General features: G+C 49.2%; 9 protein-coding genes and 1 non-coding gene across 10 annotated transcripts; 6 read left to right on the top strand and 4 right to left on the bottom strand.

The window, feature by feature from the left end:
- Positions 1-758: 758 nt before the first annotated feature.
- On the top strand, positions 759-1,909 carry FVEG_12793 (hypothetical protein; the record flags this gene model as incomplete). Its single annotated transcript, XM_018902167.1, has 1 exon — positions 759-1,909. One exon carries the CDS (start codon positions 759-761, stop codon positions 1,755-1,757), a length of 999 nt encoding a protein of 332 aa, XP_018760819.1. The 3' UTR covers positions 1,758-1,909.
- Positions 1,910-2,109: 200 nt separating this feature from the next.
- FVEG_17346 lies at positions 2,110-2,225 on the top strand. Its single transcript, XR_001989322.1, has one exon. It is a non-coding gene; the product is annotated as a 5S ribosomal RNA (ribosomal RNA).
- An 842-nt stretch (positions 2,226-3,067) lies between these two features.
- On the bottom strand, positions 3,068-3,601 carry FVEG_17347 (hypothetical protein; the record flags this gene model as incomplete). The annotated part of the gene is made up of 1 exon (XM_018906601.1): positions 3,068-3,601. One exon carries the CDS (start codon positions 3,599-3,601, stop codon positions 3,068-3,070), a length of 534 nt encoding a protein of 177 aa, XP_018760820.1.
- Positions 3,602-8,503: 4,902 nt separating this feature from the next.
- Positions 8,504-10,926, top strand: FVEG_12794 (sulfite oxidase). The gene has a single exon (XM_018902168.1). It carries the CDS (start codon positions 8,877-8,879, stop codon positions 10,695-10,697), a length of 1,821 nt encoding a protein of 606 aa, XP_018760821.1. The 5' UTR covers positions 8,504-8,876; the 3' UTR covers positions 10,698-10,926.
- Positions 10,779-14,993, bottom strand: FVEG_12795 (26S proteasome regulatory subunit N2). Its single transcript, XM_018902169.1, has 3 exons — positions 14,511-14,993; positions 11,539-14,449; positions 10,779-11,489 (listed from the first exon to the last, which is right to left on the bottom strand). Exons 1-3 carry the CDS (start codon positions 14,783-14,785, stop codon positions 11,076-11,078), a joined length of 3,600 nt encoding a protein of 1,199 aa, XP_018760822.1. The 5' UTR covers positions 14,786-14,993; the 3' UTR covers positions 10,779-11,075.
- Positions 14,994-16,700: 1,707 nt separating this feature from the next.
- On the top strand, positions 16,701-17,465 carry FVEG_12796 (hypothetical protein; the record flags this gene model as incomplete). The annotated part of the gene is made up of 1 exon (XM_018902170.1): positions 16,701-17,465. Exon 1 carries the CDS (start codon positions 17,178-17,180, stop codon positions 17,463-17,465), a length of 288 nt encoding a protein of 95 aa, XP_018760823.1. The 5' UTR covers positions 16,701-17,177.
- A 245-nt stretch (positions 17,466-17,710) lies between these two features.
- On the top strand, positions 17,711-19,874 carry FVEG_12797 (hypothetical protein; the record flags this gene model as incomplete). Its single annotated transcript, XM_018902171.1, has 3 exons — positions 17,711-19,081; positions 19,134-19,607; positions 19,660-19,874. The coding sequence occupies 3 exons, from the start codon at positions 17,711-17,713 to the stop codon at positions 19,816-19,818; spliced, it is 2,004 nt and encodes a 667-aa protein (XP_018760824.1). The 3' UTR covers positions 19,819-19,874.
- Positions 19,875-20,412: 538 nt separating this feature from the next.
- FVEG_17348 (hypothetical protein) lies at positions 20,413-22,558 on the bottom strand. Its single transcript, XM_018906602.1, has 2 exons — positions 21,621-22,558; positions 20,413-21,571 (listed from the first exon to the last, which is right to left on the bottom strand). Exons 1-2 carry the CDS (start codon positions 22,365-22,367, stop codon positions 20,480-20,482), a joined length of 1,839 nt encoding a protein of 612 aa, XP_018760825.1. The 5' UTR covers positions 22,368-22,558; the 3' UTR covers positions 20,413-20,479.
- Positions 22,559-22,701: 143 nt separating this feature from the next.
- FVEG_17349 (hypothetical protein) lies at positions 22,702-22,962 on the bottom strand (the record flags this gene model as incomplete). Its single annotated transcript, XM_018906603.1, has 1 exon — positions 22,702-22,962. The coding sequence occupies one exon, from the start codon at positions 22,960-22,962 to the stop codon at positions 22,702-22,704; it is 261 nt and encodes an 86-aa protein (XP_018760826.1).
- On the top strand, positions 22,779-24,142 carry FVEG_17350 (hypothetical protein). The gene is made up of 2 exons (XM_018906604.1): positions 22,779-23,109; positions 23,172-24,142. Exons 1-2 carry the CDS (start codon positions 22,975-22,977, stop codon positions 23,415-23,417), a joined length of 381 nt encoding a protein of 126 aa, XP_018760827.1. The 5' UTR covers positions 22,779-22,974; the 3' UTR covers positions 23,418-24,142.
- The last annotated feature ends 12 nt before the right edge of the window (positions 24,143-24,154 follow it).

Raw genomic sequence — 24,154 nt, 5'->3', positions numbered from 1 at the left:
AGTATTTGACGGCGGAAAGTTCCAATCTTATTGCCTGAGGTGTCTTGTCGTTTCTTCTTTGAGTATCTCTTTGCTGCTAATCATTATTTGGAAGTTATTTCACTTGTCGTATCAACCACTCGATCCGAACTCTCCATTTTGCAGCAATATTTACACCTGGGCGCACAGCATTCAATACTTTAACTCTGGTGAATGAAAGTCGAAACAATACACTTCATCATTTGAACCGCTTTCATTTGGCAATATGTGGAATATAATAATCATGTGCGTGCGGTCCATAGAGTCTGCTGCTTGTCATGTAAGACATCTTGGTTCAACATGGTAAGGGAAAAACATTACAACGAAAAGGTTCGTTCCTCAAGGTTTTCTGTCTGAAGTCATCATGGCAAAATATTGCGGTATCGTGACTTCTCAAGAAGTCTAAATCAGTCTGACTTTCAGGAGGAAGGAGGAAGTCTGTGAGTGGAAGGCATTGCACCCAATGCCTTGTCCCCAGTATAACCCAGTGAGTTCTTCTAAGTAACTCTCCTCAAGCACGAAGCTTTCGTGCGCGCAATATCCAATATTCTCATAAACTCTCAAATGAAACTTTCGGCATAAAGATTAAAATCTTTAAATACGTTGTATCTTTTCTCTCCTTCGACTCCAACTTCTCTCTCCGTTTATCCTCAAGTCCTTCCGCCTCTCATGATTACATGCTCTTCTTGGACTCCCTAGGCTCAGCAAACATCACTTTCATCAACTTCGTATCCGCGATCATGTTGTCCTCAACCCCTATGACGGTCCTGGACCCCGATGTCGTCATCCCTTCATTATCTACAAGAGTCAGAAGCAGCTTGACCATGCCAACCCATATATTAGTCGCCAGAAACTGGACACAAAACAACGACACCACCGAAGCCTCACAAAACAACACCACCACCAAAGCCCATGACTCTCCGATCTTCTACCCCAACAGGGATGGCATCATTGCCTTGGCACTTCTCGCAGCCATCTTGGGCCTCTTCATGGGACTCGTACTCCGAGATCTTCTCGACAAGAGACGCACTGGCGAGTTCAAGGAAGACAAGAAGAGTTGTGGATCGTTTTTCCGAACACTCTTCCGCATGCCTTGTATCATGTGTAGCTCGGACAACTTGAGGCAACTATGGATCAAGTTCGCGAATCTCTTCCGCTCCAAGAAAAACAAGCGCGTGGTGAAGAAGGCAGACCAGGACGGAATCGAACTGGACGCCAGACTCCAGAGCGGGAGACCCATCGGGGTATTTAATGGTGCCTCGTCGCCCAAGATCGCCTTTGCTTCAGATAAGACTAGGAGGAGTAATTCCAAAGGCAAGGCCGTCGATACCACCGTTCTTCCTCAAGTTGCCGACTTCAGCGCGGGCCAAGGCTTCGTATCTGCTCCTGTTCGTGGGGCCAGCTCAGGGTCTAACCGAGGCGACTCTTCTGAACACGATAACGCTTTGGGTATCTCCAATCCCGGAGGCTTGTCTACCGAGAACGCAGGTTCTAGCTCGACAAATAACCACCACGGCGCTGGTTCGAGTTCGGCTTCAGCCGGCCGTAGCCATTGGTGGTCGCTTCGTCATGGCCACGGCCATGATACTAGCCACAGTCACAGTCATAGCAACTCCCATAGTCATGATTATGGGTCGCATTCTTATGATTTCGGCCACACTGGCTCTGGTGGCTTTGACTCTGGTGGCTTTGGATCTGGTGGTTTCGATGGAGGCGGTGGAGGAGGTGGTGGCGACTAATACTGTATTCGTATGGGATGTCTTTGAATGCTTTGTGCTGGTTGAGAGTCAACGTTTGGTTAACTTACTTTGGGCGGATCAGCCTTGCTGGAAGAACATGCTGGGTGTTGATCGATGGTTCAGATAGAAGAATCTGGACGGTCGATACGGAGTTTTCGATGATTCGAGCAGGCTTGGAAGGAGACATTACTGGGCACGGAATACGCTGTAGAATTACAGTAGAAATACAAAGCCAATGTTTATCTGCTGTCTGGCTATCGGATGAGTGTAAGTGATAGATATTCCAGTCGGGGTTCCTGCATGACTCAAAACCTATCGATATATACTGTTGCATCACCACCGTCTATCACATACGACCAAAGCTCGTAGAAAATACGGGATCCCGTCCGCTCTCCCATAGTCAAGCTGCGAAGCGCTGGATTAGTAGTTGGGTCGGTGACGACCAGCGAATCCCCGGTGTTGTATGTTTTTTGCTCAATTTTTTGTCTCTTGTGAGTATTGTGGGCCTAATTGATCACTCATATCAGTTTGTGGAGTAAGGCTCCGAGATGGTTGGCTTCGACGAGGATGAAGTGAAGGTACTATACCAGTAATATAAACATCAGAGCAAAGATGTAAAGCAGAGAGTACGTTGACCAAATTCGGGTCAGTAATGTAATCGTTTTGCCAATCACCATTCTATGGCCCATGAATGGTGTTGTAACGGATGCTGAAGAAAGATGCACTTGGGGTAGGAGCTGTATGTAATGAAGATGATAGGTTCCAGCTATGCCATTGAACTTCTCCATAATTCAAGGCACGTTGATATACTATTGCATCGCCTCCATCTATCACATACAACCAAGGCTCAAGGAAATACCGCTATATTGTCAATCTTTCTCATCCAAGTTTGGAGACATTGATCTCAAATGTAGACCTCGACTAATCCTTGGCCTTCGAACCCAACTGCAACGAGAGCCATCTTAGTACAGTAGAGCAGAAAATCAGGACATGTTCAAATCACCTTTGGTGTTATCACTTGTTGGGTTTCTCCCAGGCGCTGTTTCAAGCCGGGGGGAGGGCCATATTTGCCGTCTAAGATGTCATCAGTCTCCTCCTGCTCGTCGAGCTCGATGGCTCCCAGGGTAGCAATAATGGGACATCGTTTCCTTGCTTGAAACGCTATGAAGTTAGGGTTCGAGCGGCTTGATTGGTAAATTGGGATCCGAGTACAAAGACTTGAAAGCTGTCTTGAGAAATATTGGAGGAGTTTGCAATGGCTGGTTTCTCCCTTGGGATCCTTCATCCTCTGTCACTCTGACCACATCGTGCTAGACAATATACTTTCCCACGACAACATCCCCAAGGCAAATATCATCTTGTGCTGAGGGTACACCACCGTCAATGCCGACCAAAAGGCAGAAACGAATTCTGAAACTACGCTTCATATGTACAGCGACCACTGCCGCGCTGTTGATTCCATACTCTGCAAGACAAGTCGCGATAATATCATGGTGCCCCATCTTGCCAAACGCGTACATATTGGTGTCGTCTTTGTTCTTCTTTCGACCAGGGCGAGTCTCGTCAAAAACCGCTCTCACTGCCATTGGTTCCTTGGGCAGGGCGCAAATGATTCCCACTTTATATCGACTTCTTCGAGCACAGTCCTCTATGAGGAGGGCCGAAGCAGCTGCAGCGGAGATGGTATTCGTCTGATATTGCGCAGAATGGTCATTTACTCGAGAGGTGATCTCAAGGGGTATCGCTCGCTGAATTTTGCAGGTAATCGATTTCTGTAGTCCGTGGATCTTCTCTCCAAACTTCCAGGAACTCGTATGCGTAGGCTGCGGTTGTTGCAGATGCATATCGTTGCCAATTTTTATTCCTGTGAGAATTAGAATAGTCTGAAATGCCGCGAATAACTAGACAAGGCATAATATCCATCAGTCCATCAGCTTCTATCTCGAAGCAGATCACATTAAGTTCTCGAGCAGCCTCATTTCGTCAGGCGGTATCTTCCATAACGGTATTCCCTGAGGCAATGCCTCCATTGTGAATAGCAGGATCAGTCGAGACTCGCAACTCTCTCTCCTCGAGCTGAGCCTATCACATCCACCATAGGTAGGGGATAAGATCATGATCGTATCACGATCTGAATAGAAGGTCAGCTTTACCAGGTCGGTCATATGCAGGGTATTCGCCTATCGTTTCTCTCAGGAACGACGGGGCTTGGCTACCAGTAAGTTCATGTCGTGATCGTGTGTTCGAGATCGAGCTACGAATGGACGAGTCCAGTATCCGCAGAATTTCCCATCCCTTTATCTGCGGCATTCCCGACTTCACTCCCTTTGTATAATCGTACTACATAACTCTGACTCCTACAACAATATATCAGAGTTATATGCCAGTATTTGTTAGGCTCCCACCACCAATGCCCACCACCAGGCCGATGCGGACATTAGGAAGACTCCTCCTTATACAGGTAGTCAAGACACTTGCAGAGCTCTTTGTTTCATACTGGTATTCTGGTAGGCAGGTCATGTTGACATTGTGATTTCTTCCTCTGGTTGACCAAAATCTCTGTCGCAACTGATCCTTTGAGATACTACACACACGCTGTACAAAACTTTCACAAGTAATCCGCTGAGTTGAAATTGACCTGAGCCTAATTCACCAGTCCCCTCAACGAAGCCTTGGCCAGACTAACTTTTCCACAAGGCTACCAACGCTGTTGTCCAACCGCGATTCCTTTCAACCTTCCCTCAATGTTCCAATCCTCCATCTTCTCCGTCAGCCCCGTCAACTCCTTCGCCCTGGGGGCCGGCTGCCACTAGTCGGGTACGAAACAGGTGGACGTCTTGAGGTGGCCAATCAGCGATGTCCCTGAAGGCTTTGAAGCTGCCTTGACTGTTGACGCTGCCCCGGATGCGACCTGGTAGACAGCCGTTTATGCAAATGCGTAAATGTGATCCTGAGCGCCCAGATCGAGAAGAAAAAGAACTACGTTCTTTGTTGTTGGCCTCACTGAGAAACTAGATGATCCGCTTGTGTTTCGCATACCTCGCAAGCTGAGCTCTTATTTCCACCGTCCGTCCTTGCTGACTTGGTAATGAGGGGCTGCAGAATTATATTTGAAGAAAGAATATGCAAGCCCACAAGGAACTTGTCGATCTGAAGTGAGAAAGGCTATTAGGTTCGTATTCATACAGGATGCAGATGGTAGGTGACTTACCTTGGCGTGAATGCAGGAAACAGTCCAAGCAAATATGTCCGGCGATTGTGCACGGTGTATTTTGTACGAGGCGTAGGGCATATGTATAGCGCTTTAAGGAGAGCCATCAATGAGTTCGTCAATATTTGGTGCTCGGTTCCGTGCCAAGTCAAATCGTATAACGCAGATGAACAAGCTATACAGGGTCAGAGGGTGGTCCATTATGGTCAGAAGGCACCTACCTGGACGGAACTGCAGGGACATTGGCCTTAGTGTAAGGTGGCATGTGCTTCGAGAAAGGTAGTAGGACCGATGTTGGATAAGCGTTCAAAGGTAATATGGCTTGTCTAGACTGAGTTGCTTGACTGGTTGGAGAGAGTATTGTCTGAGATGGGATTCGAGGTTCGGTAGCGGCCTTGCAAGTGGATATGCGTGGTTTGAGGCGGAGCCGATGCTGTTGAACCTAGAGAGAGTTTCCCATAATATAGAGCGCGCCAGCCAGGGCCGACGACTAACGTGCGCTCCTTTCAGATGTAGTAACGAAATCATCTCTGGCGGTGGGATGTTCATGCCTCTGAAGCCTGGACCCTCCCACCGCCTCTGGGAGCTCATCTGTGTCTTCACCAAGAAACGCACCTTAAGGATAAACTTGATGTAATATTGCTGCGAACCAAGACAGGTCGACTGTAAGGTTATTGAGGAATGAAGATGTCATTTGTGTAAAAAGGCGTTGTGACCGTAAAGGTTACTACAGAAGGGGATGTAATGTGTCATCGAGGTGTAAGAGGAAGACGAGGAGGATGGCGATGATGATGGGGAGAAGATGATGATGATGAAGAGGAGGAGGAAGAAGAGTAGGAAGAGGAAGAAGGAGAAGAGGAGGAGGACGAGGAGGACGAGGAGGACGAGGATGATGGGGAGAAGATGATGAGGATTGAAGAAGAAAGGTGAGGGAGAGGACGATGAGGAAGAAGAAGAAGAAGAAGAGGATGAAGAGGATGAAGAGGATGAAGATGATGGGGAGAAGATGATGAGGATTGAAGAAGAGGAGGACGAGAAGAGAGACCATATCCTCAGAATGATCACTCCTGCCTCAAGTATCAAGACTTTATTTTGCTAAGGTAAGTAGGAACCTCTAGCCCTTTTACTATTATCAGGAAACAAGTGACTAGCGTAACTGCCGTACTGAACATCAAACATGGCAGGCAATAAGCAATGACTGGGTCTACTAAATGCAGTCTTGACGTCTACTAACAATCCAAGGCAAGACCTTGACACTATTCACTTGCCTAAGTACTTACTCGGGTAGACACAAAAGACTTAAGAGGTAGGCATATCTGTATAGTAGTTGCCTGTCATAAGCTACAGCGCAGGTAGATACCTACGCGGGTAACGAGGGTCAAGGCCAGGGTGCTAGCATTGCGAAGGAAGTGTTTTCTTTCCTTCTTCAGAATTGCTATAGTGAGGTACCTTATATGGGCTTGCCCGTAGCTGCTCGGTCACATTTGAGCTCATCTTCCGTCAGACTTCAGTTGGAAAAGGCGACATTTTCACAGAGTTGAACATATTGAGTCTTGGCCTACCTTGGATACGGGCCAGTTGTGGTTGATTACATTGAAATAGAGAGAAGCTCGGGCACTTTACAGCATAAAACACAAGATACAAAAATATGGGCTTGCTTGTGATGCATTTACGAAATCTCCAGTAGTAACAGATTTCCTCCGGAACAGTATAACAACAGACCAAACAGAGCCCAGCAGAGATATGGGGACTGCATCAGTAATTCTCTTCGACCCTATGGATATTATTATGTGTTATCTTTCCTGTCTGGCTGGAAAGCGATGGCTGACCTCGATATGTGATTGACCATGACACAACCAGTGATTTATTGGCACTTGCCAACTCGGCCAAAAAGACCAAAACATTCTGTGACCTCAGTTCACGGATACATCATGTTCAAGTGTAGAAGCTGAACTTTGCTCTCTGATGCCAAGTGCTCATCATAGGTCAAGCCGAAAATACTACAAATGAGCTCCCGAAATATCGATACTACTTTATAAATGAGCTGAGGTAGAAATGGACAGAGAGATGTGGAGAGATTCGATGCAATTTATACATGCAGAAAGCCACAGTGAATTCGAAATATTGACACTGTATAACACACTGTACAAAGACGCCTCGTTGAGCTCGGTTTAATGCTGCATAAGGTTTAAAATCAGCATCGTGTGACTGAAAGTGTAGTTTCATTGAGCGCGCCTTTGCAAAAATCTAGCCTCTCGAGATAAATTCTCAGTTGTGGTTGGTTGAACCTTGCCTGGGTTTAAAAATCCTAATTAGCAATTCTCCGTGAAGTGGTTAGCAGAGACACAAGCAGAGAAAAGTTAGTAAATGTTTTTTGCTGATTCTTCCTTTTTGTGAATGATGCGGGTTTGATGACTTGTAGTAATTGACCGAAGTATTATGGGTAGGTTTTTCATTGTAAAGTCAAGATACTGACTGACTGTGTGGTTGGTTGGTGTTGATGAGGATGAGACAGCCTTGTCAATATCAACTACGTAGAAAACGCTAAGCGCAAGCAATAAATACAAGCACAAAGAGATGTAACAGAAATCACACCCGTCTGGTCTCAGGTATGGATTGGATAAGCACTTTTTTTTTTTTTTTTGACAGCTGGGGATGAGGAACTTGATCGTTGACATTTTGAAGAACTGGGTGTCTCTATTCCCTGTTCAAGCTACACTAGCGACGGATGCCGAAAACATTGAATCCGGTCCAAGACCGAACCGTACATATCTGATGAAAGAGAAGAGAGTTCTCTTCTCAAGCTGGACTTGATTTACGTTTCTTATCACAGTAAGCGAGGACTCGATGTCAATAATCATCCTTATCATAATCTACAGATTGAAGCTGGCATATGGTATATGCCTTTGACACGGGGCAAGCAAATGTGCGACAACCTAAGCCATGCAGCAAGCCAACAGTCTCAACAATCGAGGGGAGCATCAGATCTCTTTCCATATTTGTCGAGGGACAGCAAATTGCCTTGGCTAACAGAAGAAAGGCCAAGGACAAGTTTCCGGCGATTGGCATCTGTGCAACTTACACAGACACACAGCACAGCACAGTACACGAAGCTATTTTCGTGCCCAGACACAAGTCTGTTTGCCGATATAAAGCTTGGTTTAGCATACCCTCTAGCTGGACAGCAGCCATTAAGAAAGTAATAGCGTTTATGCCATTTTAGAAAACGGGCGTTGTCTATCTGGTCAAGAACACAGAGATATCGATATCTTTGTCGTCGGGGATTGATACGAAGTTACTAACATTTGGCTGACCGGCAGTTGTGCCGCTTAAAAGTGGCTGCAGGGCGATTACAGGGGTACCATCACTGAGCCGTAGCACCCACAGGGGGCAGTTTACCTTCCATTCCGGGCGTCTTTCGGCGTGTCGACCAATGATATTTTCTCGGGATGTGTCAAGTGACGTAACTTTTACTAGCAAAACAGTCGGCGATTGCAATTTGATCGGCGACCAAAATAATGTCCACGCTCTGTGAACCAACCTCAAGAAAGCGACCTGTTGTAAGTCACGATGCTAGGTTGTCTCGGCATCTCATCTCAGGTAATTAATTGCCTTCTTCTGACTCGCTCTTCTTGTTCACGTGTCACGTTGCTCACCGCTGGGCTTATCATGAAATACTTTAGAAAAGGGCTTAACTTTATATAAAGTGAGATTCTTCATCTCACAGTTTCGATGGTTGTTCTCCGAGATATTCCCCGACGTCATTTTTTGTTAGAGATCCATCGCGAGTAGTCCACTGTGACGTCTACTAGAGATTTGTTTCGTTTTGCGACAGCGCTCACAAAGTGTTTTTGGCGATGCATTGTTGCTCTTTATTGGAGTAATTCTCTTTTAGTTCTTCTGTAGCCATGTTCTCGCGATCAACACGGCGCTTGGCCAGCCAGCTACGACCCCTACGATCTTTATCTATCCCTACATCACAAGCTCCCGCGAGGGTACAATCTCGCACCTTCATCGCAACACGACTCACAAGATCTGCATCAACTAAACCCCCTGCTTCCGATAAGTCTGCGACGATATCGAGAGATCCAGGCACTTCCTTCGCGTTTCTACTCGCTGGAGCAGCTTCCTTCTACCTCGCATACAGCTTCGCGCAACAATCTCCTACGCGATGCGACGCCATCGCCCATGACGAAAACGACCATGATCCTCGAGATCCTTCGCTTCCTCGATATCGCATCAATGAAGTGCGCAAGCACGATGCTCATTCTGATCACCCCTGGGTCATCCACCGCGATAAAGTCTACGATATCACTGAATGGATAGGCGCGCATCCTGGCGGCGATGTTATCCTTCGCGCTGCTGGCGGTTCCATTGACCCCTACTGGGATATCTTTTCTATACACAAAAACGACTATGTCTACGATATTTTAAATCAGTACCTGATTGGGTACGTCGACCCGGCAGACCTCGTCGATGGGCGACCGGCGCGACAAGAGATCGAGGATCCTTTCTCGGATGATCCAGTTCGACATCCAGACTTGATTACAATGACGCAGAAGCCCAGAAACGCAGAGACGCCAGCCTATGCTATGACGAATGACTTTCTCACGCCTAACGACCTTTTCTACGTGCGCAACCACATGTGGGTGCCATCAATCGCCGAGGACCCGAATGATCATAATCTCACGATAGAACTCCCTGATGGAACCACAAAAGAATACACCCTCGCGGACCTAAAGAACCGCTTCAAATCCCACAAAGTCACAGCCTCTCTTCAATGCTCCGGCAACCGCCGGAAACACATGAACGAGGAATCTGGCCGCAAAACAAATGGTCTTCCTTGGACTGCTGGAGCTATCTCAAACGCCTGCTGGGAAGGCGTCTTACTCTCTGACGTCCTGGCAGATGCAGGCTTTGATCTACATTCAGGCCTCACTGGAGAATCAGAGGCAAAGCACGTTCAGTTCAACGGCCTAGAAGCTTACGGTGCATCGATCCCTATCAAAAAGGCTATTGATCCCCAAGGCGACGTGATACTCGCCTACAAAATGAACGGCCAGACTCTCCCGCGCGATCACGGGTTTCCCCTACGAGCTATTGTTCCTGGTCATGTTGCTGCGCGATCTGTCAAATGGTTGAATCATGTCACGCTGAGTGACGAGGAGAGCACTTCTCAGTGGCAGCGACGTGATTACAAGTGTTTTGGCCCGAACCAGACCAAAGTAGACTGGGATGCAGCACCCGCCATTCAAGAATTACCTGTCCAAAGCGCCATTACAAAGTGCCAACTTGGCGATTGGACAGCCAAAGATGGCAATTCTCACACTTATACGAAACCAGCTTCATTGGCTGGCTACGCATACTCCGGCGGAGGCCGCGCCATCGTCCGTGTCGACGTCTCCTTTGATAACGGCAAAAACTGGTCTCAAGCCTCCATCCTTCCCGACTGTTCCACAAAAGAGGGCGAGGAATCGCCTTGCTATGGTCACGCAGCCTGGGCTTGGCGGAGATGGAAGTTTGACGGTGCGGTCCCGTTAGAGGCGTTTGAACCTGCGCCATCTGGGAAGCGATGTGCGACGTTTGTTGTGAAAGCCACGGACGAGGTGTACAACACGCAACCAGAGAGCCACGCAGCAACTTGGAATATTCGCGGTAATCTTGCTACAGCGTGGCATCGCGTGAGGATTTGCGATGATGGTCCTACGGGGTCAGAAACAAAAGTGTAGAATTGGTTGAATAGCATTGGCAATGGGTTTTGTCGTTACCTATGGTTGGAGTTTGAGCAGGCGAATGGGTTTGTTACTGGACGAGCGATATATGGCGGTCATTACAGCCATACACACAATGGGTGCTTAATTGTTAGAACGACTTACATCAGAATGTATTCAACATTCTCTAATCGAATTGATGGCAAAATAAGATCACAGGTGGTAAACCACCCAATTCTATTCTCGACTAAGTGAATACATCGTCCCCAGGCATATTGTACATCAGCCTTCGCTCCGTACCCGCTCTATTCGCATGATCTGCCCTTCTAAGTGTACAATCCAACTATCTCCACAGTATCGCCCTCGCTTTTGAACTGCTTCGAGACATATTCACCCCTACTCGTCGTCATCATCGTCATCCTCCCCAGCATCGGTGAAGTACTCGAACTCCTTGGGAACAGGAGCCTCTTCATCGTCTTCGGAGTCTTCGTCGACGGCCGTCAATACACCCGCAGCAGCAGCGGCGCCTGAGGCGTTGCCACCAGGAGTCTGTGGCTCAGCGTCGAGCAAACCAAATGGCGATCGGCCCTGGTTGCGAAGCAACTGTCCAAGCATAGCGCTGTTGGCTCCTCCCCGAGACTCAGCAAGACTGTCAAGCACAGCACGTTGAGCTCCGCCACGTCCGCCCCGTCCAGTTTGTTGGCCTGCCACAGGGGCACGTTCAGTTGTAACCTTCTTCAGCTTCTCCTCAAGTAAACTCTTCTCCTCGTCGGGCTGACTATCGTGCAGAAGCAGGGGACCACCAGTAGGCTGTAAAATATTAGCAATGCAAACTACGCAGCAAGACATGTATGCTCACCTTCTTGACGGGCTTGTATCGGCCAGCAGGGAAGCTGATATACTTGAGTTGACCAGGAAGAACTCGGGTCATGTTCTCGATTTCATAGCCAACCTTCTCCTTCTCGGGCTTCTTCTTGGTATCAGCAGAAGCCGCCTGTTCCTTCTCTTGCTCTTCCTTCTTATCCTTAGCCTCATCCGCCTTCTTGTCCTCGTCCACGTCCATCTTGTCGCCCCCACTCTTAGGGGGGGCGGTGTCGATTTCCATGCTCTCTCTTCGCTGAGCACGCTCCTTCTTCTGAGCCCGTCGCTTGGCCTGCGCAGTTGTTGATAGAATTGCGGTGGCAATCAGAGCAGGACCTTCTTCCGTCTTGACTTCTTGCTCGGGAGGGTAATCGAAAAGGCTAGGTCTTGTAGCACAGTGGAACTTGAAGTTAGGCATCTCGAGATCGTGATCAAGTCCAATGATGGACGTGGGAGAGAAGCTTAGCGACAGGAAGTGGGTGAAGGGGAACCAGTACCAGTATTGTGTGAATACAGCCATGCCAACAATGCCGGCCATATTGAGGTTGCCAGTTTGGGTCTGGAGGCCGATAGTGCAGTTGCGGCCACCAGCATCAATGATACCAAGCGCGAGAGCAGCACCAAACTTGGTCATGGCATCCTCGTGACGGTCGCCAACCACCTTCTTCAGAGTCTTGCGGATCGATGAAACCTTGGGGTTCATGACCTCGTTCTGCTGAACAAGAATCATAGCAAGAGAAATGAGGGCACCCTGTCGGACAAAGTCTGTGGGGTCCTTCATCATAGGTTCGAGCAGGTCAATCGCCTCGTCCAGGCCTGTGCCAGCGCATGAGATACCCAGAGCCATGGCGGAACCGTATCGCACGTGAGGGTTATATGATTCAGAAAGGAGCTCAACCATACGAGGCACGCTTCCAGGCTTGCGGAAGAGGATGAAGCCCAGACTCATAACGGCGATACGGCGGACATCATCGTTGACATCGCTAACAGCAATATGAAGGAGCTTTCGGATAGCCTTGTTGCTGCCAGTACCGCAGTAGGCAAGAGCAACAGTCATGATACCACCGTATCGCAGCGTGGGATCAGGGTCGTTGAGAAGTCCTTCAATAAGAACATCGGCTCCTTCTTGACGGCCAAACATAATAAGTGCCATACCAATAGCAAGGCCACGGACAATCTTCTCATGCGTAGTTTCATGCGCATATGTAATCATATCCTCCAGAGCCTTGACATTTCCAGTGCCAAGCATGATAAGACCCATGGCCAAACCAACAGCCTCACCATTAAGTGCAGAATCCTGGAAGAGGATTTCTCGGAGCTTCTCAAAAATTTCCCAGTCGCCAGTGGCCATGCCAGCAATACCCAGACCCAAAGCACCACCATGCTGAACGACCTCTTCCTCAGCCTGGCCAAACTGCTCCTTGAGGTAGTCCAGAGCATCGGCTCCGTGGTTGGCGTGGATCAGTCCGTATGCGTAGAGAGCGCCACCCTGGCTAAAGATAGAGCCGCTGCTGAGGCCACCTTGTCGGGGAAGATAAGGTTCGAGGAGCTTTCTAGATTGAGAAAGGTTTCCGCGGTGAATAACACCGAGAGCAGCAGTCGCCGTGAACTTGGACCAATTGACTGCCTTGCCCAGCCACTCCAAGTTATCGCGGAAAAACTTGTCGTTTGTAGTTCCTTGGTTCATAAAGGCGTTGCAAAATGTGACCGCCGTGTGGAAGATGGAGTTTCGGCCCTCGAGACTGTCGCGGACCTTGTTGAGGATGCTCAAATCGGTTCGGTTGTTGCGGTAGAGGAACTCAAGGTTAAGACGGATCGTCTTGCTGCCATCAAGAATTTCTCGGATATTGGAATAGGCCTTGGATACTGGTTCGGGAAGCTCGTTTTCGGGGTCTTCCTGCTTGTTCTGAAGCAGAGATTCGCCCTCGTTGGATTGTTCACCATTCTCGTCTGATTCCTTCTTGACAGGCTTGCTAGCTGGGAGTGATGCAAGAACCTTGCCGAGAAATTCCTGCGTACCGTTGTCATAAAGGTCAAAAGCAATTTGATAGGCGATGGCGATGGAAGAACGGTCGCCCTTCTCAACGAGATTACGGAGCATGCGAGACGCTTCCTCATCTGAGTTAAGGTAAACGACACACTTGGCGATGGCAAAGTAATCAGGGTTGGGAATGTCGTTGAGGAGATCGAGAATTAGCCTCAAAATTTCGGTTCGAAAGGCTCTCTCCTGGACGATGTCCATGCAAATACCCAGTGTGTATTCCATTAGATCCTCTGCAGGGCCAGGTGAGTTTTCGAGAGGGTTAGACTTGGCTTTCTTCTCATCATCGCTAGCGCGCTTGATGACGCTTCGAAGAACATCCAGTTTCTTGGCCTCAACCGCAATACCCACCACTTGCCTGTAGCGGCCCTGCTCTAGGCAGCTTTCAAAAAGTCTCTCAACGACTCTCTGAAGCGAGCCAGTGGCCTGGTCGGGGAGCTCAGCGATAGAGCCAGAGCGGCCTTGCTTGAAAGCAGGCTGGAAGGTGGCCTCGAGCATCGTGTTGTCGATCGAGTCGCGAGAAAGAAGAGACTTGGGAGGTAGGGTTGTCTGCGAAAAAGGTGTAGTAGGTGACATGACAGCACCCTCAGCGCCGCTGGCGAAGGTAGTAGCCAGCTCGGGGAGATCGGTGTTCTTTGACGCCTGAGGAGCCGCCTTCTTCGCAGCATTTACTGCAATGTACTGGTCGACACATTTCGAGATAATGGTCTCCTCAAACTCGCCAGGGGAATCGAGCTTGAAAAGGTCGCCGGCGGCGAGGGCAAAGACCATGCTATCATTGTAGGCCTGGAGATGGTAGTAGACCTTGGCAAGGACAAGAGCAGCGAGCTGACGCTCAGGAAACGACTCGTCCTCGTAGAGTGCCTCGCTGGGAGACAATGTTAGTAAAGCTTATCACACCATGAAGGCGAGACACGAAGATGACGTACATCTGTGTCAACACAGCAGCGACCTCAGTCCAGACGGTATCTATATCGTCGTTCAGGGTCTGCAGAGCGAAGACCTTGAGTTCGGGCTCCTCATCGGTAAGGAAGGCGAGGACGCCGGTAGCCGAGACGATACCGGGCATCTTGGCAGAGTATAAGGGATCGTGTGGGCGTGCTAGAGAGGTTCGTAGCAATGCGAGCGGCGATGCGAGAGGTTGCTGGGCTAAGAATGGTCGAGCAGCAGAGAATGCGTTATTTCCGTGTAGGCCCAATGGCATAAACAGGGCCAGAGGACGGAATTATAGAGTTTGTGCAGAAACAAAGGAGATATCAAGAGAATTACAAGAGTTGGAGGCGATGAATTGGTTGGTGTTTTGCTCCAGCAGGGTCATTCCGAGAAAGGTCCACGTCAGGCACAGCTCTGCCTTGCAGTAGGTGCACGGGCCAACTAGAGCTCCAGGCAGGTGCAAACTTACTAAGCTCTCGACTCCAACCATGACAAGCACGTGACTACTGGATGTCTCCAAGCAACCCCCAAATCCAAGATAGCACGCGACAGGGAAATGAATTGCGCCATGGAGTACCGCGAGCGCGCTGAGATGTGACGGAGTTTGAAAGGTCATGTGCACGTACTCATTCATAGCTCCTTGTGGCATGTCAAATTTACAGGCCGCCTTAGCCATATCTCACACTTCCTCCTCCATACATACGCGAGAGTTATTTATCAAAGCCATATAAAGCAATATCCAGTGTAGAGAGGAACCGCACAAGCCTCAACGAATCCTTTCCCCGTCAGACGTGGTCTTCCACCAGAAGAGCTGTTTGGGGAAGAGTATTCATTCAGGATAGTGTCTTGCTATTAGGGGAAACTGAACGTGTAATCAGGGGGAAACATGGATGTAGTCGACTAACTTAGAGCGATGGTGATGACTGATATTTTCCAATCGGGACCGCAGAAATCGAGTTCATAAACGTTGTCTGGTATCCTTTGCAATGCCCTAGGGCTTGCAGCAAGATTTATTGGCCATCGTGAAAGCTTCTGGGTAAAAGCTTATATTCTGGGGGGAAATATCGTGTTCTCATTCATCACCTGTGTTCGCAGGCTAAAGCGTAACCTCATGGGCGGCAGTCATCCCATAAACGTTATCTAGAAATTTATCCTACTCCTTGGCGATTCGAGCGAGGATATCGCAAGCAAACTACATGTCAAACATCACCACAACACTTACACGGCTCCATGTCTGTCATCTAGCTGACTAGGCCTATGCAGGCATTACAGACTTGCCGTAAGAGGCTCTGCCATAGGGGAGTAAAGAAAACTCAGGACCTCAACCATAAATGACAAACAGACAGGTAATCATTAGTATGAGTTTAGTATATCTTTTACAGAGTTTATTTTGGCACCCCTTACTAAGGTATAATGTTTTCTTGCTCCCAGGGCAGCCATAACGTTGGCCTCAGCCGCAGTACTTGAACTAGCATGGAAACTAGAGCTTCATATGATACGCAATCAGCTTTGGACTAACTTTGACTAGATTCCGATGTACATTGTACGATGCTAATGCACGTACTGCCACACCTCTTGTTCAATGAACTTGTGGTTAGCGCTCGTATCTACTAATGTTGCTATTGTGAAGCTGAACTCCAAATCTCATGGAGCTCTGCTACCCCTGGTTCGTCACTCGACTATGACGTCGAATACAAGTTCTCTTTATGTGAGAAACATCGGAGTTTTTGGAGTAAGCCAATGCTTATGAGAAGATCATATAAACATTCTGAGTCGATAAGGCTGATGTCCTTTAAGCTTAAGGAGGTTGCAAAGGACTTGACCCTCCACAGGAATCGGAGTCTGACCCTGGCGTTTGAGTCTGGTGCAATTTATCTCGGGACATATGGAAAAGTGACAAGTAGCGTGTCTCATCTTTAATTCGCTAACCTGATTTGCGTAATGCTAAGCCTCTCCGGGGGTTTGATGATCGGTACCTAGATCTCCATTGAGCTCGCAGCACGGAGCATGTACTGCTAGTAAAAATTGTTTGGGCTTGGAAAACGCTATCGCTGCTAATAAAATTTGTCCCTGGGCCATGTCCAGTACGTACAGTTGAGTTAGGTGAGGTAGTACTCCGTACCGCCCATGGGCATATCCCTGGAGCTCTAGCGTCAGGCTGTCGCCTGTCCATCTTTGTTTGTCGCCAGAAAACGACGACAGGACACCAACACAAAATATTAATCAATCCTAGAACTATTCCAAGTCGCGAATAACCTCCAGCGCACACGATCCATCGATAGCATCACCCGAACGATCATCTTTCAGCCGCGTCCATCTGTTTCTGTACGCGATTTCTATTCGCCAATCGTCAATCGTCAATTCGACAGCGTGGCAGCCTCGCCATGGCGACGTAGGAACATCCCAACCAGTCATCCATGTCCACCTGCGCCGTCCTCCTCGCGCGACAACGAACGTCCTCCATCGCCTCAACAGCGTCATAGATCTATATCAGTTGAGGACAACATCTGTCTGTACTCAGTTGCGCTCCCGCCGCGTCGACTACCTGGTTCAAGACAAGCGACCCGCACTGCAATTGCTTTGTGGTCTCCCCTCGCGCCGAAACTTCGAGGCGTCGTGTTGTCGCAGAATCTTCATTCTCCCCTCATCACAACACCATCGCCATGGATCTCCGCTCAGTTCTTAATACATCTGACGGCGGCGATCGCGCTCCGGCCAAACCTGCGCCGAAACCGCAACCGCCGCCGCAGCTACATCAACAGCAGCAGCAACCTCACCCCCAGCAGATACAGCGACCATCGCAGAGTCCGGCCCAAGCACCCGCTCCTCCTCCGTACTATCGAGAGTACGCCGCCCATCCACCGCAGCACCCTTCACCAGGCAAACCGATGCACAAGAATATCTTCCGCATGTTGGCCATCCCCATCAACGTCAGTCACGACCACGTGTGAATTCTTCACCCAATTTCCCATACACCACCGCCTGGTGCGTATCCCCACAATCTCCGTACCAGGCACCCGGGCCATATCCAGGACGTCCTGCACCCCCTCCGCTACAGCCAACAGGCTCTTTTCACGATCCACGGTCCCCAAGTGTCCAGACTCCAGGTCAATCCCCTTATCGAACATCAACGACTCCGTCGGCCGTAGCGGCTGCCGCAGGTTATCCTTTTCCACCAACTCAGTCCCCGGGGGAGATGGCCAGTCCAGTCCAGCGACACCAATATTCACCTACTCAATACGCAACTCGCGAAAGCTTCTCTCAGGTCCCACAAGGCGTGCCACCAGGCCATGCACCTAGTCATTATCCTCCGACTCAGCAACAACACCCACAAGGCGCTATCCCACAGGCGCAGCAATATCTGAATCAGCGTCCTCCCTCAGCTAGTCATTCTGCCCACTCTACTCCGACTCCAACATCCACTCAACCACATCATCCTTACAGTTCTTTTGTTCAAGGTAGTCCTGTCACAGCTTCGCGCCCACCGCCTGCCGAACACAATCGCCAACCTTCACAACCACCCACTCCTGTCGGTCCTCCTCTGTCTGCCGGATCTCGACAAGCATCTGTTACAGGTGGTTTTGCACAGCCTTCGAGTCCTTACCAACAAAGACTTTCCTACACTGGGGCCCCCATACCGCAAGCACAGGCACAGGTACAAGCACAAGTACAGAGCTCACCTCCGCCTCCGCTTCACGCGAAGCGCATATCTAGTAGCTACGGTTCGCCTGCCCCCGACGTACACCGACGATCCCAATCGCACAGTGAGCGAGCTCCAAGCCCATCCGTTAGTCCCAAATCTCGAGTCCCGTCGATTCAAAGTAACCACGATCCACTTGCTGCATCGGCGGCAGCAGACGCCAAAGTCAAACTAGCTCAATCGGCTCCCATACCCCAACCCGCCCAGCCAATGGCCATTGACACAGAACGCGCTGCAACTCCTGCCAAGCGCAAGCTTGAGGATCGCGACAGTCCCAGACAAGAACCAGATGAGAAACGAATGAGGCCCAGCGAGATTAACGGCGGCGCTGCTGTGAAGCGCGAATCTGAGTCGGCTTCTTCCAGTGTACCAGCAGCTGGGGCAATCAAAAAGCGAAGACGCTACTCACAACCGCCTATCTGGGCACAAGATGCTCGAAAAATGAACGGCATGCCTACGAATGCGAACTTTGTGCTACAAAAGAGAGTCCATTCACATCTTAATGGAAAGAAGGAGAACGCCCGCCCCAGTCGCCATGCCTCGCCAGAGACGAACCGGGGCAACCCTCCTCACGTTCCCGCCGCTGAACCAGGTCCCGCAGAGATCCTCGGACCTTGGGAACCGAGTCTTACTGGCCTCAAACCTTTTGAGGACGTATCAAGACAAGTGGCTGATTTCCTCTTTCTCAATGTTATCAACACCCCAGATATGAGGGAAATCAGTAGTCGCGGGATCCAGTTTGAAATTGAAGCGAAATTGGGCACTCTCATCGACAGAGATACCAATCAACGAGTTGATCGAGGTATTGCGTCTGAATGCATCTTGATGGACAACAGTCGTGTAGCTTTTAAGAGTAGCATGACGGAAGTGAGTGTTTCAGCATCTTCCTCATTCTTTACCATCGCTAATGATGCTTTAGGGCTCACACAAGAAGATGAACGACTACCTAAACGAACTGGTCAAGATCACACATCCCATGAATCCAGCAGGCAGCCAACGTGTACCCATCGTTGCTCTGCACCGGAGAGAGAGAGACCGGTTTTTCGAGATTCCGCCAGATCTACAAGCAAGAATACCTGGATGTGTCCAAAGCCGACTGGGATTGCGAAGAGCAGTCCGCGTGCGAGTCACATACAACCAAAAGGACAACAAGGTTATTGCCAAGATCATCAAGGCGCGTGTAGCTGACCTTGATATCCACTTCCCGATTTTACCAATGGATTGTCGAATCAGTATCAACCTCGAAATGAACTGGGATGGCTCGGTGGAAGAACTGGAGCAGCTTCCAAATCGTGATCGTGGGGAAAACCCTGAGCGAAACAAGGACAGACTCAGTTACACACACGGGCCCTACCAGGTTGACCTCACGCAGGTCATACAAGATCGCCACGGAGTAAGTCCCCAAAGTCTCAGATGGTATTTCAGCTCAACTAACAATAGTTTAGGTAAAAGAGAAGGAGCATGAACTTGAGATTGAACTCGACTCGAAGCTTCTAATCGAACAAGGGAGCAAGGCAGCGAGCTCAAGACCTCACCGCTATCAAGAACTTGTGGAAGGATTTGTGGACAACATACGACTTCTTACACGTAACGTGGCACACTGAACGGCAATAGACCATTTTAATTACCGGCGATAATGTTGGCTAAAAGGACGGGGTTGCGGCGCTGTGTTTACAAGAGGTGGCTCTGAAGGAATACCAAGAATAAATCAACTTATCTTTTTGTGATCCCAACCTATTTTCATGATATTGAAACTTGTCCTTCTGTTTACGCAACGCTATGCTTGATGTACAGGTAGTCAGTGGGTGGAAGCATCAAATGATCGCAACTTCATTTACAAGTCGAGATTTGGTCCGAATAACAGTAGATCAGAACATGAGCACGTTATCAACGGCTAGATTGACATGAGTACAGCAGTTATCATTTCTTCACGGAAAAGGGCACAGTCAAAATCATCGCGGTTTTCGGAGGTTCAGGCTACCCTATATCACCAGGACTTATATCTGTGACGGACAATTTATGTCCAAACAATGGGCATCTGCTGCACGAGTACTATCCTCTTCCAAGAATTGAATAAAAATTATACACTCAGGTTCAGCACTTTTTGTTCCGTCTTAGCTCATGTCCCAGAGGGGCAGGAGATGGATCTCGTTGCCACTTTACCATCAAACTGAACATCTGCAATGCGTGTCATGCATCACCGCCCACAATTATATCATTACAAACATGTTCTTCATTATCATATGTACTTAGATCATGAGTAACTCATGGCCTATATCCTGTATTATACCCTCTTGTTGCTGCTGCACCCTGGTGGTCGTCCTGATAAAATGCTTCAAAGTCAGTGCCAGCATATCGGCTCGCCGCAGGTACCGGTATCGTGTCTGCCTGCTCGTCAAAGCCCGTCCGGCCAGTTCCTCTTGACTCATGGACTTCCCCTGCGACCCAACTCAGGTAAACTGTCTCGTGTACGAGCACATAACCGCCCGACTTCTCTCCCGAGTCGTCAGAGCCATCGGCGCTTTCGAACTCAGGCTTCTTCTCCACGACAAAGATCTCATTCCTCTTGTGCTTCCGGCGCCAAGCAAAAGAGACGAAGCCGAGGAACCAGAGAATGCTTCCACCAATGACAGACCATGTGATGACAGGGACAAGCCACCACTGGAGACTTTGTGGTGTTGAGGGCTTGATCCAGATAGTGACGATGGGCCACAGGCCACCGATTACGTATATAACTGCGCATATAACGCTGAGTGTTGGGCTGATGTGCTTGCCGGTCATCTGTCGCCAAGTCTGGGGGACTGCTGCTGGACTATGAATCTCGTCCTTGTCTGTTTGTGGTGGTCCCTTGAATCGGAGGATCAGGATACCGAGACCGAGAAAGATGCCAAAGAAGGCATTGATGACATATGCGCTCAGACTTGTAAGTAAAGTATATGAATTGAAGTAGTCCATACCCCAAGTGGCAAAGATAAGAATGAAGCAGGATGTAAGGTGCAGAACGAAGGCACCAACAGGCGTTCTCTCTCTATGGTCTTCGGGGGAGAGCCAACGTGTGCTCAGAAGAGAACTGAACATGCCCTTCTTCTTGAGCCATGATAGCAATCGACCCAAAGAGATGTCGCCGTCTTGAGCAAAGAACTTGGCGTAAGGAATGATGCCTTCCTTGGCGATCTCTTGCTTTACACGTGCAGCAGTGTAGGTCATCACGATGATGTTTCCCATGCTTGATATGGCAAGAAAAGCGTTGAAGATCCGCTGGCCAGTCTCATCTTCTGTCAGGGAGCCGAGAGTTCTTTCGAAGAACTCTTGCGCTACGTTGGTACTTATTTGATCCTTTTCTGGGACCACGACCATCTGAGAAGGGTTAGAATACGATTATATAGGGAAGGGAAACAATATTTACATATGAGATGTTGACGGCCATGTAAAGAACAATGGCAATACCGACACCAAGCATCATGGCGATTGGATGCTTTCGCCTTGGCCTGCTAATCTCACCCATGACGTAGTTGGGCTGTTCGAAGCCAGAGAAGCTGAAGATAATGGCCAAGAAAGCGTGAGCAAAGCCATTGGCATCACCGGAGTCTGCAAAGGCACGAGATGGCTGAGTGTTTTCCGAGATGTAGTTCTTGACCTTGTCACCCTTGGTAGTCTTCAAAGCTCCGGCACCAACCACAATAGCTGTCACGATGATGAGCAGAAGGATCATGACTTTGATCATTGCCAACATGTTGTTGAGAAGAATACCTGCTCGTCGAGAGAAGGTATGAATGAAGCAAGTGAGGATTGCTATTCCGATAGCAATACCCCTGATTGCTCCGGGAGCTGGGTCAGTATTGCCAGATGCGTATAGCACTCTTGTAGCAAAGCTGATACAGTTGCCCGCCATGTTTCCGAGAGCCACGAAACAGAAGCCGAACATGCATGTACTCAAAAGTACAGTGCCTCTTCTATATGCGGGCTTTTGATAGACATATTGGAGGTAATTGAGGTCACCGCCGCTGCGAGGTACGCTCTGTTCAATACCGTTGATGGTGTAGCGAGGAACATTGAGACCGTATTCTATGTAGACGTGAACGCCTGAGAGACAGTATATGATGCCCGCCAGCCAGAGAAGAAGAGAAGCGCCCGTTGAACGGGTTCCTTCCATTACTCTCTGTGGCGAATTAAAGATGCCGGTTCCTGTGATGAGAGTTAGCGATTCGTTCACAAAGTAAATAGAGTAGCACAGTGTTTCCAGGCCTCATTGCTGCTCTTGACCAAAACACCAAGTTTCAACATCGTGATACCCTCAGAACTACATACTAGAGCAACTTTCTCAAAGAGAAAGCTGCATTGTTCTGACACATTGAAACTCAAGCTTGGGCCAGAAGGAGCGAACCATGGATCTTGATATAAGCAGACTTCCCCACTTGGGTCCCATCCGATCTATGCTATGGGCTCTCAACTTAAATTCAACTTCAACACAACATCACCAAAATCCATCATGAAACGCCTCTGCGAAATCTCAAGAAATCATATCGAATAACCTCGGAAAGCAATGGGAACTTACCAATCATCCGGTTGAGAACCAGGCACATAACATCAAAGTACCCAAGCTTGAAGGCTTCCTTGGGTGCTGATGTAAAAATGCCATTGGGATTGTCGGTTTCCCTAAAGATCACCGAACGGTCGCTGTCCCATTCTGGCTCTTCACGTCGTGGTGGCTCACGGCTGTGCTCCTGATATGCTGCAAAGTCGCTCATTGTGTGGTCTGTATGCAGCTCAGAGAGGACGAAAGACTGGAGATTGGTCTGGAAACCCAGCTTACACGTCAATTCGAAGCCCAAAGTTGGCAACGAGTCAACCCAACTCTCAGAATTGATACAAACAATGGCAAAGAGCAAGCTACGGTATGAGCTACACAGCTATCTGGGACTATGGGTATTAAGTAACGCTCTCGAAACTCATGCAGGCAGGGTTCGACGATCACACCAAAGCCGGGCGTAGAGCAATCAGCCCAAAATGGCAGACTGACCAAGCAGAGGGCGGAATTCAAGCCTCATCACCATCGTGTGACCTTATCAACTCCCTGCAGGGGCTGGTCGTTCTAGGCAGACTTCCCCTCACTTTAGACAAGAATTCCGCAGCCTTATTGCCTACCAAAACGCCTTGGCCATACCTTTCCAGCTTTCAACCACATCAAAAACCGCAGCGCTAGCCGTTGCATTTCTAGCGCCGTTTTTATCGCTTCAACAGCCAATCTGCCAACCCTGCATTACACAGCCCTGATGCATCTCAGACATGGCTCACAGACATGCCAAGCCTGAGCTGAAAGAACCCCGGGTATCCAAACCTCGTCCTCGGGTTAACTCGTCTGAAGCATGGGGGGGACGTGCTACTTGGGATGACACAAGATCGATCATATTGTGTTCTCCGTCATATGTCCGACCTGGATTATAGCGAAGAAGCAAAGAAGCATAGGGCTTTCAAACAACCAAAGGTCCAACAGCTACGTGCATGCTTATTGATAAGGGCAATCAAGCTGTCGTCCGTCCCTGGCCCTCCTCCACCCCGCATGCTCGCGCTGGTAGCCCACATGAGTAGCCGATGCCCTGTTGACTGACCGAATCAGCCACCCCGTGCCAGTCTGTCATCGGTGCCTGGGAAGAGCGCTTTTCTCTCTCTGCGGCGAGGTTCCTCGATTTTGTGTCAGCCGTGGCCAGCCACTCCGGACCGCACGCGTCTCCCGTACAGAGCTTGCAAGCTGCGTTCTTATCTTCTTTCCTGAAGACTCATCTGGCCCTTGCATCTCTTTCATTTGGGGCGAGCGTGTGGGTGTTACCCATACCAATTAGATCATCCCGGGTGAAGCTCAGTCACACTTCCTCCGTTGGCCTCTTGAGCAACAGCCCTGTTAACAATAATTCTTAAGATACTGCTGCCCATCACTCGTCC

Source organism: Fusarium verticillioides, chromosome 3, assembly GCF_000149555.1.
Source record: "Fusarium verticillioides 7600 chromosome 3, whole genome shotgun sequence".
Taxonomy (NCBI): Eukaryota; Fungi; Ascomycota; class Sordariomycetes; order Hypocreales; family Nectriaceae; genus Fusarium; species Fusarium verticillioides.
This window is presented reverse-complemented; position numbering and strand designations above follow the sequence as displayed.

What these genes read in the sequence shown, in the direction of transcription:
- FVEG_12794 (XM_018902168.1), top strand. Translation starts at nt 8,877, where the DNA reads ATGTTCTCGCGATCAACACGGCGCTTGGCCAGCCAGCTACGACCCCTA.
- FVEG_12795 (XM_018902169.1), bottom strand. Translation starts at nt 14,785, where the DNA reads ATGCCATTGGGCCTACACGGAAATAACGCATTCTCTGCTGCTCGACCA. An exon ending in GCTGCTGTGTTGACACAGAT is followed by an intron (nt 14,450 to 14,510) that starts GTACGTCATCTT and finishes ATTGTCTCCCAG; the next exon opens with CGAGGCACTCTACGAGGACG. An exon ending in GATACAAGCCCGTCAAGAAG is followed by an intron (nt 11,490 to 11,538) that starts GTGAGCATACAT and finishes AATATTTTACAG; the next exon opens with CCTACTGGTGGTCCCCTGCT.
- FVEG_17348 (XM_018906602.1), bottom strand. Translation starts at nt 22,367, where the DNA reads ATGGAAGGAACCCGTTCAACGGGCGCTTCTCTTCTTCTCTGGCTGGCG. An exon ending in TGGCCGTCAACATCTCATAT is followed by an intron (nt 21,572 to 21,620) that starts GTAAATATTGTT and finishes AACCCTTCTCAG; the next exon opens with ATGGTCGTGGTCCCAGAAAA.
- FVEG_17350 (XM_018906604.1), top strand. Translation starts at nt 22,975, where the DNA reads ATGCAGCTCAGAGAGGACGAAAGACTGGAGATTGGTCTGGAAACCCAG. An exon ending in ATGGCAAAGAGCAAGCTACG is followed by an intron (nt 23,110 to 23,171) that starts GTATGAGCTACA and finishes AAACTCATGCAG; the next exon opens with GCAGGGTTCGACGATCACAC.